Raw genomic sequence first — 17,007 nt, forward strand, 5'->3', positions numbered from 1 at the left:
CACTGTTATTTGCATTTAACAACGATGAGACCGACAACATTAACTGAAGTAAATTGTTATATACTTACCACAATCATACTGTATTAATCTGAGCTCTGGGAATTGTAGCCTTGTGGCACTCTGTAATTCATGTAGGCATCGAGTCCTAGGTGTTAACTCCTCGCTTAAGACTTCTTGGATATAGTTATGGTGGAGTACAGCACTGGAATCTGCTGGGGATGTATGGATACTGATTCCTGATGACCAGGTTGGACTAACAGTCATCATAAACCTACACATCAATGAATTCAGTGATAATTATAACACATAAAAAGGATACAATATAATTATATCTTGCCAAGATTTGCAGCAAAGCCATATGGTGTTCATGTAACTTGCCAAGTAATTCAAATTCTAGGATGATGTTTAGGATATTTATCATCTACAAATTGCAAGATTTAACTGCTGGCGGTCTTAAATTTCAGCATGTTAGCTACAGACAAACTACAAATATTTGTATCAAAATCCATGGATAAAGTGGTAATTATAAATATTTGTGTTTTTTTGGTGATGAGATATTGATGAAATAAATTCTAACTAAAAAAAAAAAAATTGATTTGAAAGAATTGTGATTTTCTTAATCTGATTTTTTAACAAAATGACTGAATTTTACCTTTTGAAGATTGGTTGAAGATGCTGAATTTTTGTTTCAGGTGTTTGGATGGCTTCTTCCAAAAACTTTGTTGTCTTAAAGAAAACCTTTGAATGGTTAGGTGATGGATGATTGTACGTATTATGGCAAGTAAAATATCCAACGCCTCTGAAAATGTTCTTGAGTTCTTTAGGCGTTTCTAGGCAGTTAATAATGGACACAGCACGGCAGAGATCTTGACCATACACAGGTTTTGCTCCGCAGCGCCAGCGATTTATGTCTGCAATTCTTGTCAGTGTTGCTTTGTGACAATCTTTTCGGTGTTTTACAATAGATTCCTGCAATAAAAATACTCATATTTTAGCTAAGACCCTCTACTCTACTGGGGACCTGAGAATGTGTTTCTTTTGTGCTTGGTCCAATGACCGGGGGTAATAATGCTAAAGCGCATAGGTCTCTACAATATGCGCTATATAAGTCGAAAATTATTATTACGTGCACTTAAAATGCTAAAGATGAAGTTGTATTGTCTGGAATTTTGCATTTTGATGATCTTTGACTTACAAGGTACAGAGGTGACTTCTTGGGTTCCGGATCTACTGCTTTTTCTTTACGAGTCCTTAATCTTCCTTTTGACAAACTTGTTGTGCTGGTCTTGGGTGCAGTCAACGATGTAACAATAGTCGCAACGCTGCCAGACGCAGCTTTAGTTGTGATTGTATCTGAAGTGGTTGTTATAGCTTTCACATCCAATTTTGGATCCGTTGATGAGCTGCTAGTAATGGTAACCACCGGGGTCGGTTTGATGGCAGTTGCTGGGGACACTACTGCCATCGGGGTCAGATCTTTTCGCGACATTGTTGTGGAGACTGTCTGTTTTGTGGTCAGTGATGGATGATTTAATATAAGACTGGCAGACGACGTTTGAATGGAACTAACTGGTTGTGGTGCAACTTTAAGAACCAAACCACTTGTTGTTACTGCTTTAGTTTGTGAACTTGCTAATGACACTGTAAATAAGGATATCAACCATTTATCATAAGTATATACTTAGTAGCAGAGTGGTGCATACTTAACAAAGAAGTGACTGTCTCCCTTTTTGAGGTCCAAGATAGCATTAACAGCTTATCTCAGTTCGTGACCAGGGAGTCTGATTTCTCTAGGCCGTATAAAGCAACAGTACACTGATACAATGTGTAAGCTACATCTTGCAAGCCAGATGGTGTACATGTGGTGTTACCAATACAAACGACAATAATGTAGAACCTGTGTGCTTCACTAGTTAATAGAATCACCCACCATCTTCTGCACATTATTATTTTTTAACTAATAATTATTCATATGCACTTAGCATACCTTTTGAAAGAATAGAGGTAGCGGTAGGAGGTAAGCTGTCAGAATTAAGTGGCGACACACGGACAACCGGTCTCATTGAGGCAGGTAGGTTGCTGCCGAGATGAAGCTTTCCTGCTGAGGACACAGTGTTTACAGCACTTAGTAATTGAGCAGCTGCTGTTGAAGACTTAATCACATGGCTGGGACTTGAGCTGACTCCTAGTAGGAATGTGAAGAATTAATATATGCAAGTTATGATTATTATGTAGTAGAAACCAAGTACTCTGCAATAGAAGCCAAAAACTGAGCAATAAAAGCGAAGCACTGTGTTATAGAAGACAAGTACTACTCAATAGGAGCAAAGTAGTATGTACTAAATCATAGAAGCCAATTACTATGTAAATATAGGAACCAAGTGTTAAGTAATAAGAGCCAATCACTATCTAACAACACAAAGTACTGTACAGTAAAGCTGGCCACTCACTGCGGCCAACGGTTGTTGGCTGATGCGAACCTATAAAGAACGCAACACGATGACGCGCGCGTGAAACAGATTGTTTTTAATGAAGATCTGTTCAGATGACAGTGCTGAAAGGAAAAGGAATTTTATTCGCCATGCAACGGTAGTACGATCCTCGTATGGCGCAGTTGGTGCCTGGCTTAAGAATACTATACAATAGAAGCCTAGCACTGTATAATAAGACCTAGGTACTACACAGCAGAAGCTAAGTACTGTGTAATAGTCACTACGTATCTATGTCAAGACCAGCAGACTGATATACCTGCTGAGGTTGTTATGAGAAGTTGCGTCATTCTCGGTGACTGGGCGGTGGTTCTTATTCCTTGCGCCAATAGTTGGATTTGAGGTGAACCAGACCGACTGGTTGTAAGCAGCTGTTGATTTGTAGATGACTGACCAACTTGAGTAGTCGTTGCAAGCTGGACACCTCGTAGAATCTGCTGACCGCTGGCAGTCTGAACTATTTGCACTATACCTCCTAATAATAAATACATTTATTGCAAATTACATTTCTGTACATTGCAGTTCATTTCATAGACTGCTTATTGCACTTTCATGTAAATCAGTAATTATTACATAATTTTAATCACATTTTAGAGTAACAGTGCAAAATGAACATTTAACAATAATTTTTTTTGTATTCAAAATTATATAGAACAAAATCTATCATAAAAACCGAAAGGTCCACTGATTAATCTCAGATAAGAAAGTATAATACATACTCCAAGTATTGAAATACACGCCATCGTGTTGGGATTCAATATTTCAACATTAATTATGTCATCATCAGGAATGATTACTTTAAAATCTATCATATAATCAACATTATCTTCACCACCATTTATGTCATTGTCATCAAATTCATAGCCATACCATGTAATTGCCCTACCTTGTGGTATCTGACGTATTTGACTAGCAGGCAATGCTATCCTTGTTCCATGTTGCCCTTGTAATTGAACTGTGATTGGATGGGTTAAGAATTGAGTGCGACCACCACCCTATTAAGAATAATCAGACATATCTCTGTATTAAAATTAAAATTTTAAATTCTTTAAATTTTTTTCTTCCAAAGTTCTTGATCAATAAATTCAAATTTAGTTTTTTTTGTAAAGGAATAATTTGTGCTGATGTGGAGATAAATTTTTTTTTTTATTTTTGGCTGTTGACTAGGTATTTTTAATATTTTTTTCAAAATTATTTATGAACATTAATTAAAATAATTAATTTTTAAAAAAATAATTTCACAAGACTAAATAGTAGCGTATTTAGGGGAAAAAAATTATTAATTTTTATTTGCTATCAAACATTATTTTATTACTCATTATAGAGAAAATGATATTTAATTACATTTCTGTCACTATAAAAAATTGAAAATTTGTTTATAAAATTTGTAGGTGAAAGTGTTCATAGAAAGAACAATTAAAAAAAAAAAAATTTTTTATCTTTATCTCTTTATTATCAGCAGACATGTATTCGTTCTATATTAACATGGTTTAGTTAGCAAATATTTTATTATAAACAAGCCTTTAATGCTTCTTTAGTTTAATCAATTTTACTTAATAGAAAGAACAATTTTTTTTAATATATATTTTTTTTAATAATACCGATGTACACATTTGACTGTCTCCCATTTTGAGGTCCAAGAGAGCATTAACAGCTCGTCTTAGCTCGTGACCAGGAAGTCGGATTTCTCTAGGCCGTATAAAGCAACAGTACAGTGATGTATTCTGTAAGTTGCATCTTGCAAGCCATATAGTGTACCAATTATTAATAACTGCTTTTTTAAAATGATTATTTGATAGTAAAAACATCTAAATTCCCTCTTTAAAAATACATGACAAATTTCAAGTTCATGAAAATATAGGAATGAGGAACAATTTGCTAGGACATCAAAGGGAGCTTTGAGTTTACCTGTGGTTGAAGTATCAGTCGCTGCTGTAATACACCGCCTGATGGTATTGTGTAGCCTGGTAGCTGCTGTAACTGTGTGGTGGTTGGAACTGCTTGCTGCGAAACCAAGGCGACTGTTGAGGCCACACTACTACTTGCAGTAGTAGTTATCGACACACTGCCACTTGTCAGCTGCTGACTAGAAACACCCAGTAACAACCCTAGCAGAAATTAAATAATATTTGAGTACATATACAGCGCTCCTTACCAGAGTATCAGTGTTCAAAAAGAGAAAGAGTTACATAATGGATGGCAGTGGAGTTTGGTTCCAGAGAATAGTTCTTTCCTGAAAATGAATCAGTGAAAGTAAAAATGAATAATGGAATAAAATTACCTTGAGCAGATGAGCCTGCAGTACGTTGGATGATGGTTCCACTAGAGGTTTTAATCAGCATATGACTCACTACAGGTGATGATCTTCCACCCTGCACAGCCGTGGTTAAGGGCTGTGTGCTGAGAGAAACATTGGCATTGCTGGCTGTGGTAGAAGCAACAGAAAATGGGGACACTCGTCCGGTTTCTTTGTTTGGAATGTGACTAAAGAGTTTGCCAGGTTTGACCTTGACTCTGTTTGGTCTTGCTGGAGGGTCAGGGAGGGAGTCAATTTCTTCTATGAGAGGTCTTGGCGTTTGCAGCTGTTTGATTCGATGAGCAGCATAAGCGGGCAAATTTAGTTCATGATCAGCTAGACACAGATTAAATGATTCAAATTTTATATGCTGAAAGAAAAATCAACAGCGTATAATAATTTCTAAACTTGCATTTTTGTCAATACCTATTTTACATCTATGAACACACACATTGTATTCAGCAGCAGAATATTAAATGGCTGTCTATAATATTAACAATAAAACAAATAAAACAGAATTGCAGAATAGGATGTCTGTAAACACTGATATGAAACAACTCTTATAAAAGGAACAATAACAATACAGAAAACAAAATTACAATAATAATCAGTTTTTAGTTTGAAAGTTTATTAAACATTTGTTAAGTGCCTGGTAATGTCAATTCAATATTCATTTAGCAAAGAAAATTTCATGCAGTTAAATTACAAAATTAAAAATACAAAAGCTATATATAGTGTTGGCTGTAACATATTTTTTCAAGGTTCAATACCTTAAATGGATCATACTCCAATGCCTTGAGGACAAGTGCAGCTGTTCTATACACTATGCCTTCCATTGTGAACGACGATACGATTGGTCTTAATTCAAACAAGTCTGGATGGTTGCACACTTTCCGTAATTGCATCAAAACATTAATAACACTCAAAAACTGTCCACTTGCTAGCGTTTCCTTCGTTCTAGAAGAATTGAGGCACATTTAGTTAAAAGTTATTCTACCTAAGCTCTGTCTACACTCAGTGTATGTGGCAAATAACTAATGACATCCTTATATGATCACATCACACAAATATGTCACATAAATTTGTGCTTGATATTGGATTAGAGTGTATCCATTGGCAGGAGCCAGAACAGAAACATAGATTTCTTTCTAGGTTTTTCCAATGGACACTGATCAATCTTTCCCCTATGAAACGGCCAATGTGAAAACAATGCTATCTCACTTGGTAGCTGGAAGGGAGATTCAGAGTAATATGTGGTGTGGCTATGTTAAATTTCATTGGTCTGATTAAAATTCATGTGGAAAATTGCGTATAATACTTACTTGGCTCTGGACATAAAATCTTCATAGAGGTAGCGTTGTCTATTGGAAAGCCTGCAGGTAACAATGTGCTCATATTTCTTTGGTAGCTGTTTCTCCACTTCAGATTTCAACCGACGCAACAGAAATGGTCGCAAAACCTACAGGGAAAAAGGGTATTCAAATTGAAGGTTCAGTTATAATACACTAGTTCAGTAAGGCTTAATTTCTCTATCCTTGAGGCAAAGAGATATGCGAACTGTCGCATCAGCACTGCTGCAATGAGGATAATAGTAGTACAGCAATATACAATACCTAGGTAAGTGACAAAACCTGATTTTTTTACTGATGTACTCTACTAAATTTGCTACGTGTAAATTTGATTAGCAAAGCTGTTATATTTGAATAATTGTCTTGATATAAATATATTTATTTAAACTTAGATCATAACAATGAACTAGAGTGTGTCAACTGGCAGGAGCCAATTTATTTAAACTAGCATGTACCCTTTGGCAGGAGCCAGAACAGAAACATAGATTTCCTTCTAGGTTTTTCCAAAGGACTCTGATCAATCTCTCCCCTATGAAACGGCCAATGTGAAAACAATACTATCTCACTTGGTAGCTGGAAGGGAGGTTATGAGTAATATGTGGTGTTTAAATAAATGAAAACACTACTGAACAACCCAGATATAATCTTGTAACATCTTGATTACCAGCATCTTTGAGGCTGAAGTGTTAATAAACAAAACCTTGAGATTTATACATGCAAATATAATATTCAGACGCAACAATCCTTGTTACAAGCCGTTACATTTGGTTGGATTTGTGCAAGTGAACTGTGTATTATGCTACCTTATGCAGTCTCTTGATTAGTCCTTCATTATAATCTGTATTCCCTTCTATCATTCCTGTAACAGGATTTGAAAACCATTCCTTAAATTCCCGATGAGATTGGAAGACATGCGGCATAAGAAAATGCATCAGAGACCAGAGTTCCATCAAGCTGTTCTGAAGTGGAGTACCAGTGAGGAGCAAACGACGCTGGCTGTTAAAATTTAACAACGTTTGCCACCTGAAAACAAAAGCAAACAATTACAATTTAGTGTCAATGGAAAACATGTTAAATTTATGGACAAATAAAGCATGTGAACATAAGCAGAGAAAACACAAAATGTTAAAGTTCACAATAAATTTAAACAACAATTAACAAGTATGCTATTATATGCCCTGGCGTATCAATTGACTGAACCAGAATAGCAGAATTCCTTCCGGTGTTCAAAACTAGACCACCTTTGGGACCTGAAAATTTGGGGTGGTGTCGAGGTTGGTCTCCAATTAGAGGGCTAGCTTTGTGTTAAAAGGTTGACAATTATTACTTGGGTCTTTGGAAAAGTGGACTTGAATTAGAGGCGTCTCGAATTGGAGGGTGCACTTTATATCTATCTATCTATCAATCAATCATCAGTTCCTTACCTTTGTGATTTGAAATTTTTAATATTTTGTGCTTCATCTAATACAAGGTACTTCCATTTTTTCCTCCTAAAAGCTTGATGATCTTGGATCACTAACTTATATGATGTTACACAAACATGGAATGCATTGCACTTAGTCCAACCCTGTAAAATAGCATACAACCATTCCAGCAATCAATAAAATAATATAACACAAAACATAATTATATTTTAATATTTCATCCTTTTTTTATTTAATATTTAATTATTTATATATGTATTTATAAAATAAGTTTGCTTGCAATTCTTGGAAGCTTTGCTTTCCTGTTTTGCTGAACATCATCACTCTGTATTACAGTAATTAAGATGCAAGTTTAAGTAATAACACACAAATATGATATTATAAATAAATGTTACTTAAAATACTTACCTGTCGCTTTTGCTTGCGTTCTTTTTGGGAACCATAATATGTGAGGATTTTAAAGGCAGGACACCACTTTTTCAACTCCATCTCCCAGTTTAACATTACACTAGTTGGAACAACTATAAGATGAGGTCCCCATATACCTGACAAACAGAATGAACAAATATGTAAACATGATATTGATGCACAAACTACCACAGCATGAAATGAAATGTTTACACATTCCCCTTTACAGAAGAATTCCACTACTACAGCATAGAATATTGCACAAGCACAGTATCCTAAAAAATGCTTCATTTACATAAATGCACAATGTATTTTTAATATTTTGTGCTTTATATATTGAAAATAAATACTTTGTTATTCATAATTTACAAATATTCCATTTCAGTAATATATATTTGAATATTGCAGAATATAACAAGGCTGTAAGCTTGCATTGGGCAGACCTGTCCAAATTGCCTGTAGACATTCAACATAAAACAGACAACTATATAATCAATTATACAGATCATCTTATTAGTAGTAAGAAATTATCATTCCTGCAACATGCTCATTTATCAAGAGGCACACCATTGATGGCAATATCACATACCTTCTTCACAAGCTAGGTGTGCCAGAACAGCAATGGTTTGTATTGTTTTTCCTAAGCCCATCTCATCAGCAAGTATACCGTTTAGTTTCTTTTCATGCATAGTGACCAGCCAGTCTAAACCAATGTGTTGATACTCGCGTAGAGTGTGACGTAATAGAAATGGAACTTTAGTTTTAACCTACAATTAAAAAATACAAAATTCAGAATAGTGAGGAATGTAGACGAAATGATCCCAGCAATTTTTTAAAATAGTTTTTACAGACCATAAAGTAATTTGGTCCATAACACATTTTTCGTTTACAACAACATATTTGCAATAGTTCTCTATCTTTTAAAACATACTAGCAATTTCAAACATTTATATTATAATAACAATCAATTGCCTTTTAAATGGTGCCTCCTTAAAATGAGTCTGGGAAAGAAGACAAATCTTATTAATTACAGAATTTTACTCCAGGAATGTTGATATCATTTGTTCTTTGATATAATGATACCAACATTGTCTAAAATGTCAAAAGAAACCATCTTTTTAATAAGTCTCTTACCAAGGTAGTCTCTAATGTATATCCAGTAGGTTGCAGACTTTGTGCAGTGGCAGCAAATTCTGTGATTTCATTATTTGGACTGCTGTCACTCGAACTCTGAAAATTAATAAAGATAACTTATTTTAATTAGACAGATCCAATGCGAGCAATGCTCAGAATGTTTAATTAAAAGCCATTGACCCAGAGAATACAAAAATAAATAAATCCTTTAACTAATGATGTCTATATATGTATAAATGTTACAAAAAGATTACCGTTTCATCAACTGGTTGCTTATTTTCTTTGTCTGGGTTGAGTAGGTACTCAATATCCATTGCCTCCCCATCTTTGTTATCAACACATTCTGCATCATCTTCATCCTCAATATCTTCTAATTCATCATACTCATCAGATGAGTCTTCAGATTCTTTTGAGAACAACAAATTAAAAGTACTTTAAATGAATGAGTTTGAATGCCACCATTTAATTAATAGCTGCAATCTTCCTCCCCCAGACAGTGGAAGATTCACTTCATAAGGCGTTTGATCCAATAAACCAAGGTATTAATGTTAACTGCACTTTTTGCTATATAAGACTGACCTATGAGGCATGCCATTCCAAAACCAACATGTTGCCTCTATATGTTAAACTGATTAATTAGTATAAGAATGTGGTACTATTGTATACTTTTAAGAGAAATCCTAATATGTTTCCTCATAACATTGGAAATAATAAATCGATTACATTCAATGACCGATTATTTTAAGCTTATAATACGGAGGATAAGAATACATTAAAAGTCAATTTTCATTTGTTGGTCACTCATGCTGGTTTTGGGGTGGCAAGCCTCATATCATTACTAATCATTCACTTTTTGGAGAATATCAATACCACTGCAGTGGAGATTCACTGTCAAGGTATTTTCTGTATACAATTTTACCCTTAAAAAATAAAGGATTATTTATAATGCAGTCAATTACAGCACACACATATCAATGACACAGTAGAAACAAGATTAATCTTATTGTCCAAAATACTATGCAGGTTAATGATGACACAGTATGCACACATCAGTAACGTAATACGCACAAAATCAATCATGTCGTACACATAGGTAATGCCAAAGTACATGCAGTTTAGTGTTATGTAGTTAACATAAATCAGTCACATAAAATTACTGGTTAATAGGCTCTTAAAGCAAGTATTTTATTTTTAAAATAAGGTGTGTACCCTTTGGCAGGAGCCAGAATGGAAACATAGATTTCCTCCTAGGTTTTTCCAAAGGACTGGGATCAATCTCTCCCCTATGAAACGGCCAATGTGAAAACGTTGCTATTTCACTTGGTAGCTGGAAGGGATTTGGAAAATGTGCAAGTAATATTTACCTAATCCACAACACTTATCTGTCAGTGTATGCCAACATAAGATGTTTACCTTCAGTGAAGCTTTCTGCATCAGCTTCCTCCTCTTCTTCCTCCTCATCATCACTATCCAACTGTGCTTCCTGAGTATATGCCCCAGCATACCTCTCCATGAGTTCTTCAATGGAAAGCTCTCCTTCCGCTGCAAGTTCATCCAGTTCCGCCTTGTGATCCTGACTTCCTTCTGCATCTTCTTGTTCTTCTAAAGTTTCCTCATCATCAACAACTAAGAAGGATAGATTTTAGTTAAAAGCAGGACCCGTGCAAAAGATTTTACTAACAGCTGCACATAATGCTTAAATGCTTATTTAAATATTAGCAATTTGTGCTTCTATCATAACTGACTGCTGGTGTGAGAGCGCCAGCTCCAACAACTTGTTACAGGAATACATTAGTAAAACATAGTGTAAAGGATGGGTACTTAAAGTAAACTATGGTTGTTTTACATTACATGTACCCTTTGGCAGGAGCCAGAATGAAAACATAGATTTCCTCCTAGGTTTTTCCAAAGGTCTCTGATCAATCTCTCCCCTATGAAACGGCCAATGTGAAAACATTTCTATATCACTTGGTAGCTGGAGGGGATTGTAAGAATTACATGTAATAACAATAATAACTATTTATAGTCTATTAATTTTCCAATTAAAAATGGAAGAAGATTGATTTTGTAATTCCTTTTGATACATTTTACTCACCACTATTTTCTTCCTCTTCATCAGTAGGAACAAACTCTTCATCTTTTCTCTTCGACTCCTAGCGACAAAAAGACATCACAATACAATGTTAGAAATATTCACCTTGTTTCAAAGGATTATTAAAAACCAAAATTGTGTTAGATCACTTTTAAAATAATTGTAGGTAGTGTGTACCCTTTGGCAGGAGTCAGAATAGAAACAGATTTCCTTTTAGGAAACGGCCAATGTAAAAATGGTTATATCTCTTTTGGTAGCTGGAGGGGATTTGGAATTAAGTGAAATAAATTTGCTTCATAAAATTTTCAAAAGCCAAATAGATTTTGTAATTTCTGAACAATATAAATTTTTAAAAAAATAATGTTTATATATTAACACCAGTAATGTTTATATATTAATACCTTTGTTGTTGCCGAGTCCTCTGCCATTACATCTAAGTCTGCAGGTTTTTCCAGGATTTCTGGTGGTAGGCTGTCCAACAGTTCTTGTATGGGCAATTGGCTCTCTTTCTCTAGTAAAACTAGCTCATTTTCCTCAGACTCTAGGTTTGCTCCTGCCTCCTCCTCTTCCACCCTTATTGTTGTCTCGTCATCAGACTCATCTGCATCAGGTTGGAATTCCCCATCTACATCGAAAACACAATTAGCCATTGATATTTAACTTAAGGATACTAAACTTCAGCTAAATAAAAGGAAGAGTAATTTTTTAAATTTAAAAGCTATTCTCATAAAAACCCCCTTGTCAAATACCTAGAGCACAGAAATATTGACTTACCATCCCCTGTACCCCCTCCAGTGGATCTTGTAGGGCTGGGTGGAATGGATCCTACGGATGACCCAGCCGTACTGACGTTCAAGCCTTCTGTTAACCATGAAGAATACTTCTCTGTCTGACCAACTATGAAATCAAGTTGCAAGTCAAGAGCTTTCTTCCTCCTCTCATCCAACCGACTTTGTTGTTTGTATTGCACTACCTGTATGAAAAAAACAAAACAATAAGGAATGTTACTAATACCATTTATGAAAAATGTCAGATTACAAAATAACAGATGGAACTAGGATAACTCTAGTATGTAATTAAAGCAAATGACTCCTAACCAAAAAAAAAAAAAATTAATCAGGAAACAATTATTAAATATTACACATGCACTATAAAACAATATACATCATCTGAAAAACAAATAATAAGGAAACATATATTAAATATTACACATGCGCTATAAAACCATACACATCATCTGAAAAACAGTATTGTATTCTGGCTAGTTTGGAACAAAAACAAAGAGCATGTTAAGAAAAAAAAAAAAACGAAGAAATGAAGGTCTTCTCATATTTTCCTTGCTTTGAACTGCTAATTACTATGGCATTTAACACATTCAATTTTTTAAACTGTAGTTCTTGAGTAAACATAAATTTAGTTACCAAAAAATTGTAAGATCAAATTAAATACAAAAGAAAGTGTATTTTTTTCTCTTGAGAGTGATAATCTATTATTTTACGAAGCATTTTACGAGCCAGACATTAAAAAGTCAACGTTAGCCCCTGCCAATGCTTCGATAGATTTAATCCAACAGTTTAATCCAATACAAAATGTCAATTGCAACACCGTACATTGATTGAGTACAACCAAATCACATTATTATAATTAATACAAATAATGCAGCCAACCTTTTCTATATTTGACCAGAACTGTTTAACTTCTTTGGCAATGTTACTGGCAATCCTCCTCATTCTAGATGCTTCATCACGTTCAGCTTTCAACATCTTGGCTTTGCATTCTTGATGGTACTTAGCAACAGATCTTACCAGCTGTTAGAGAAAAAGTTTACAGATTAAGGTAGAGTTTTGATTAAACAATCTGCATATCTATGCATATTAACATTACTTCAATATCCTCACAAAACAAATATTTTTTTGGCAAGAGCCAGAATATGAAACACTAGATTTTCTTTTAGGTTTTTCCAAAGGACAGTGATCTATCTTTCCCTTCAGAAATGGCCACTGTAAAATTGGCTCCACTAAATTTAATAGCTCGAAAGGCCAAACACCAGTCAAATATTTTGTGAAATTTACAATGTTAGGCATCATCACTTGACATAAAATCACTAGCATGGCTAGCCAGCTATATGATAGAATTGTGAAATGATATGTCTAGCCCTGCTTATTTGCTAATTTAAAGTTAGTGCAGTTCATTTCCTGTTTTAGCTTACTTTGCTACTTCTTATGTACACTTACAGACAATGTGCCACATGTGCTATTAAAATAAAAATTTAGTATGTTGCAGAGGAAACTATATAAATACAACATTCAATCCAACCTTTCGTGAGGCAGCCTTTTTCCATCGCCTTTCACCAGCAAAATCTGCTGCTAACCATTGCATCTCTTCCAGTAAGTAATCCCAGTGGGTCTTGTGCCTTGGTGGTTCCTGTACCTTAGGCAATCGACGAGCAGACCAAAGACCCTCCTTCCTCAACTGCCCTATCCTTTGCATAACCTGGGCTTCCTAAAAAATCAAATACAGAATTCATAGATTAATTGGTTGATGGGGAAAGTAGTGAGACAACAACGCTCTATAACTTAAGTCAGACGCTCACTGCGTTGCAAGACAGTTGGCCGTCGAATAGCGTTTGGCCGTCCAATCTTAAGCTTAAGTCTCCAAGGCTGGGGGTGGGGGAGGAGTTTGAATGATTTCGGATGAGACTATGGGTGTCAATAGTTAAAAAACCATGGATAGCAGGGCTTTACACCTGCCAACCCTGCTATCCTAATTCAAATCATACAAATTGCATTTACAATACATCTTAATGTTTCATAAAGAAATATATAACGTGATAACATAAATAGACTATTTAACATTGAACCTTGATAGAAATGTTTACATAATTTTTTGCTGACTCAATTGTTATTGATTATCAGGCAGTCCAAAGGTACTTGTCCAGTTACCACATGCATGTGTATGACAGAAAATAAATGTAACTACACAAAATGAATGAGACTTGTTATACCTGTTTAGCACGTTCTACTATTTTTTCCTGCGCCACCATAGGTCCCATTGCGTTCTGCCTACCAGGAGTATATCGCCCTCCTGATATTGACTTAGTTATTTTAGGAGAAGGTGTTGCAGATTGCATGGATATCTTTTGGGATGAGACAATGGAAGAGCTGAGTGTTGATGATGAAACACTCGCAGGTCTAACAGTAGATGAGCTAGATGTACTTGCAGGTTCTATGAACAAAAAAAAAAAAAATTTTTACATGTAGCAGTTGGTTCAACATGTAAATTAAGTGTCTTGCTTAAATCTTTAAGCCAATGTATTATAACATAAAATTAATTAAACACAAAAAGATTTCAGTCTTCAAAAATAAAATTTAAATTTCATCTGCCACATTAACAATGCTTTTAAACCACCTGTCCGACCATTGCCCGTAGTAAATTATTTCTTTTAAACTACTTAGTCAAATAAACTCATCTGAATTCTCTTGTACTGTAAGCTACCACACCCAATTTTGGACTTGGAATTTGGACTGTGTTTCTATTATTTTATTACTGTAGTCTGTAGTTGCTATAGGCCTATCTTATAGGCCTACATTCAAACATCAATGTTCTGTCCCCATAAAAAAAAAAAAAAAAAATGTTCTTCCCTTCAATATAATAGCCTGCAACTACTTCTTGCACAATAACAATTTTCCTGGGCCAATGGTGGTCACCCAATAGGAGGTTTAAGTATCTAATTACAGCAAGTAGGTGTTATCTATCATAATGTACAGTAACAAATAATCATTCTCATTCCTGATGATGACATAATTAATGTCGAAATATTGAATCCCAACACAATGGCGTGTATTTCAATACTTGGAGTATGTATTATACTTTCTTAAATAATCATACCTGATGGAATTTTCTTGAACTTTGTTTCTGTCTGTATTGATTGGACTGTCGGTAAAAGTGTGGTTGTGGTTGCCTTAGAGACACTACCAGTCGCTTCTATCCTAGATTCAAGGGCAGCTATATGGAAAAAAAAAACATGTCAAAACCAATTTGGTCAACAACAAGGGCATCTTTTTACCTAAGTGAAAACAAAACATTAAATTTCAATTAAATCCTATAATAATTATTTGCATCACTAAAATATGATACCAAGTGTATTAGTTTAATTATTTTATTATAAGACAATCTGTAACCATAGTTAAATATTTATTTACCATTACATTAACAAGCAAGTTTATTGGATGTATGTATGAATGAGTTAAATACAAAGAGAGGTAGTAGCATTCTCTTTGTGAATGAGTAACATTCAATTTCTTTACGAGGCATTTTACGAGCCATACACCAGGTTGTTCAATGCTAGCCCCTGCCAATGCCTCATATAATTTATTTAATATTGCACATCGTAAATTACCAACCCTCTAAAATAAGCGCTGTTCCGAACATGATGTGCTTGTTATATCCTATTTTGAATAAGTATCAAGTGGTGCTTAAACTAAAGAGCACATCCCTTAACATGATTTGATATGGTACAGTACCGTCCATAAATGCTGCACGTTTTAGACGCATCTGACGCATCCTGAATTCGTCCACGATGCGTCCTGAATACGTCCGAAATCTCGACGCGTCTAACGCTAATAACGGTTCAGACAAACTGTTTATTTGACGCAGGCTTGTCAAATTAACAATTAATTAACAAGTCATCGTCAACGCAGACCAAACTACAAACAAGTAAGGGAGTGGTAATCAAATGAAACAGACACTCAACAATATTCTACACTACTATGGGAACCTCTGTATCGGGCAACAGCCAAAATTCCCGTTGCCAATGGTGACTGTCTCAGTTTAACAAACCTGTTATCTTTTAGGTAATAAGAGCACAACCGCGCCTCTGATAAGAAACCGGGTCGCTTGCTTGAAACTTGTCTCTTGTCGGTGATTTCCTCTGCAAATCCTCCTAATTAATGTACTTGTCAATTGTAGTCCCGGCCCCCCAGAAGCCGGGTCATAGCGGGGCACTAGCCGGGACTAAGCCGGGGAGGTACATAATTGTGTCCCTGTAGTACCGGTACGTACCTAAAATTGGCCTCGAAAGGACCAAGGTTTCGGTGTACAGTAGTGCTGTCAAATGGTCTAGTCCTACCTATCCTACCCTAGGCTTTCAGCAATTGCTGTGTGTTTTGGTAATTTAAAAATCGCAACCGGTACTATATGCGGTATAAATTACTGTACATAATAAAATGTCAAGCTCCCACTACAAAACGATGAGGACCGATGTGACGTGATTGTTCTGCGTAAAAATTTTCTTTTTTAATGGCCAAGCAATACATTCCCCTCTTCACACTTTTCCAAACTTCCATGGGAATCTGCCTAGTGATACGCATGCGTAGTGCTTCCATCTCCTCCTTGGTTAGCTCCTGCCTAGCGCTCACGTGTTCTCCGATTCAGACATAGACGAGACTAGACCTTCATTTAGGGGGGCATTTTAACGGTAGGAATTTGCCGGGGATGTACGTTAAAACAATTCCCCGCATTGCCGTGAGGAGAGGAGGAGGGGAAAGGGAGAGGGGAAGGGAAAGCGAGACAACAATTGATAAGTGCATAGATAGTGCGACAACCGCGCCTTTCCGCCGTGGTTATAATGAGTCGATTGTTGACAAATGATACCGTGATTTAAAATAGCCAATCGTTCGTGATACCCAAAATTAACGTAGACGTACCTACACTGTATGGCAAGTATTTATTTTAGCACGTGGTCTGTTTCGCACTGCTCTAGTCTATAAATACCAGACAAATTCAAAAACCCTGTGCACACAGCCATCATATAATA

At 35.5% G+C, this 17,007-nt stretch overlaps 1 protein-coding gene across 1 annotated transcript in view; it reads right to left on the reverse strand.

Annotated features, from left to right (window-relative positions):
• Positions 1–17,007, reverse strand: part of LOC117104358 (helicase domino-like) — a gene marked incomplete in the record, with an annotated part of 45,684 nt that overhangs the window by 22,762 nt on the left and 5,915 nt on the right. The window contains 24 exon segments of the mRNA XM_033245182.1: positions 69–271; positions 653–969; positions 1,196–1,641; positions 1,988–2,185; positions 2,749–2,964; positions 3,376–3,484; positions 4,398–4,597; positions 4,771–5,155; positions 5,556–5,742; positions 6,108–6,244; positions 6,938–7,157; positions 7,559–7,701; positions 7,967–8,103; positions 8,556–8,733; positions 9,101–9,196; positions 9,355–9,506; positions 10,514–10,726; positions 11,196–11,253; positions 11,594–11,817; positions 11,967–12,165; positions 12,860–13,000; positions 13,509–13,694; positions 14,197–14,417; positions 15,081–15,197. Of these exon segments, the coding sequence (XP_033101073.1) occupies positions 69–271; positions 653–969; positions 1,196–1,641; positions 1,988–2,185; positions 2,749–2,964; positions 3,376–3,484; positions 4,398–4,597; positions 4,771–5,155; positions 5,556–5,742; positions 6,108–6,244; positions 6,938–7,157; positions 7,559–7,701; positions 7,967–8,103; positions 8,556–8,733; positions 9,101–9,196; positions 9,355–9,506; positions 10,514–10,726; positions 11,196–11,253; positions 11,594–11,817; positions 11,967–12,165; positions 12,860–13,000; positions 13,509–13,694; positions 14,197–14,417; positions 15,081–15,197 (4,683 nt within the window).

Source organism: Anneissia japonica, unplaced genomic scaffold (genome assembly GCF_011630105.1).
Source record: "Anneissia japonica isolate Jap-2015-1 unplaced genomic scaffold, ASM1163010v1 scaffold4536_len1192065_cov207, whole genome shotgun sequence".
In the NCBI taxonomy this organism is placed as follows: Eukaryota; Metazoa; Echinodermata; class Crinoidea; order Comatulida; family Comatulidae; genus Anneissia; species Anneissia japonica.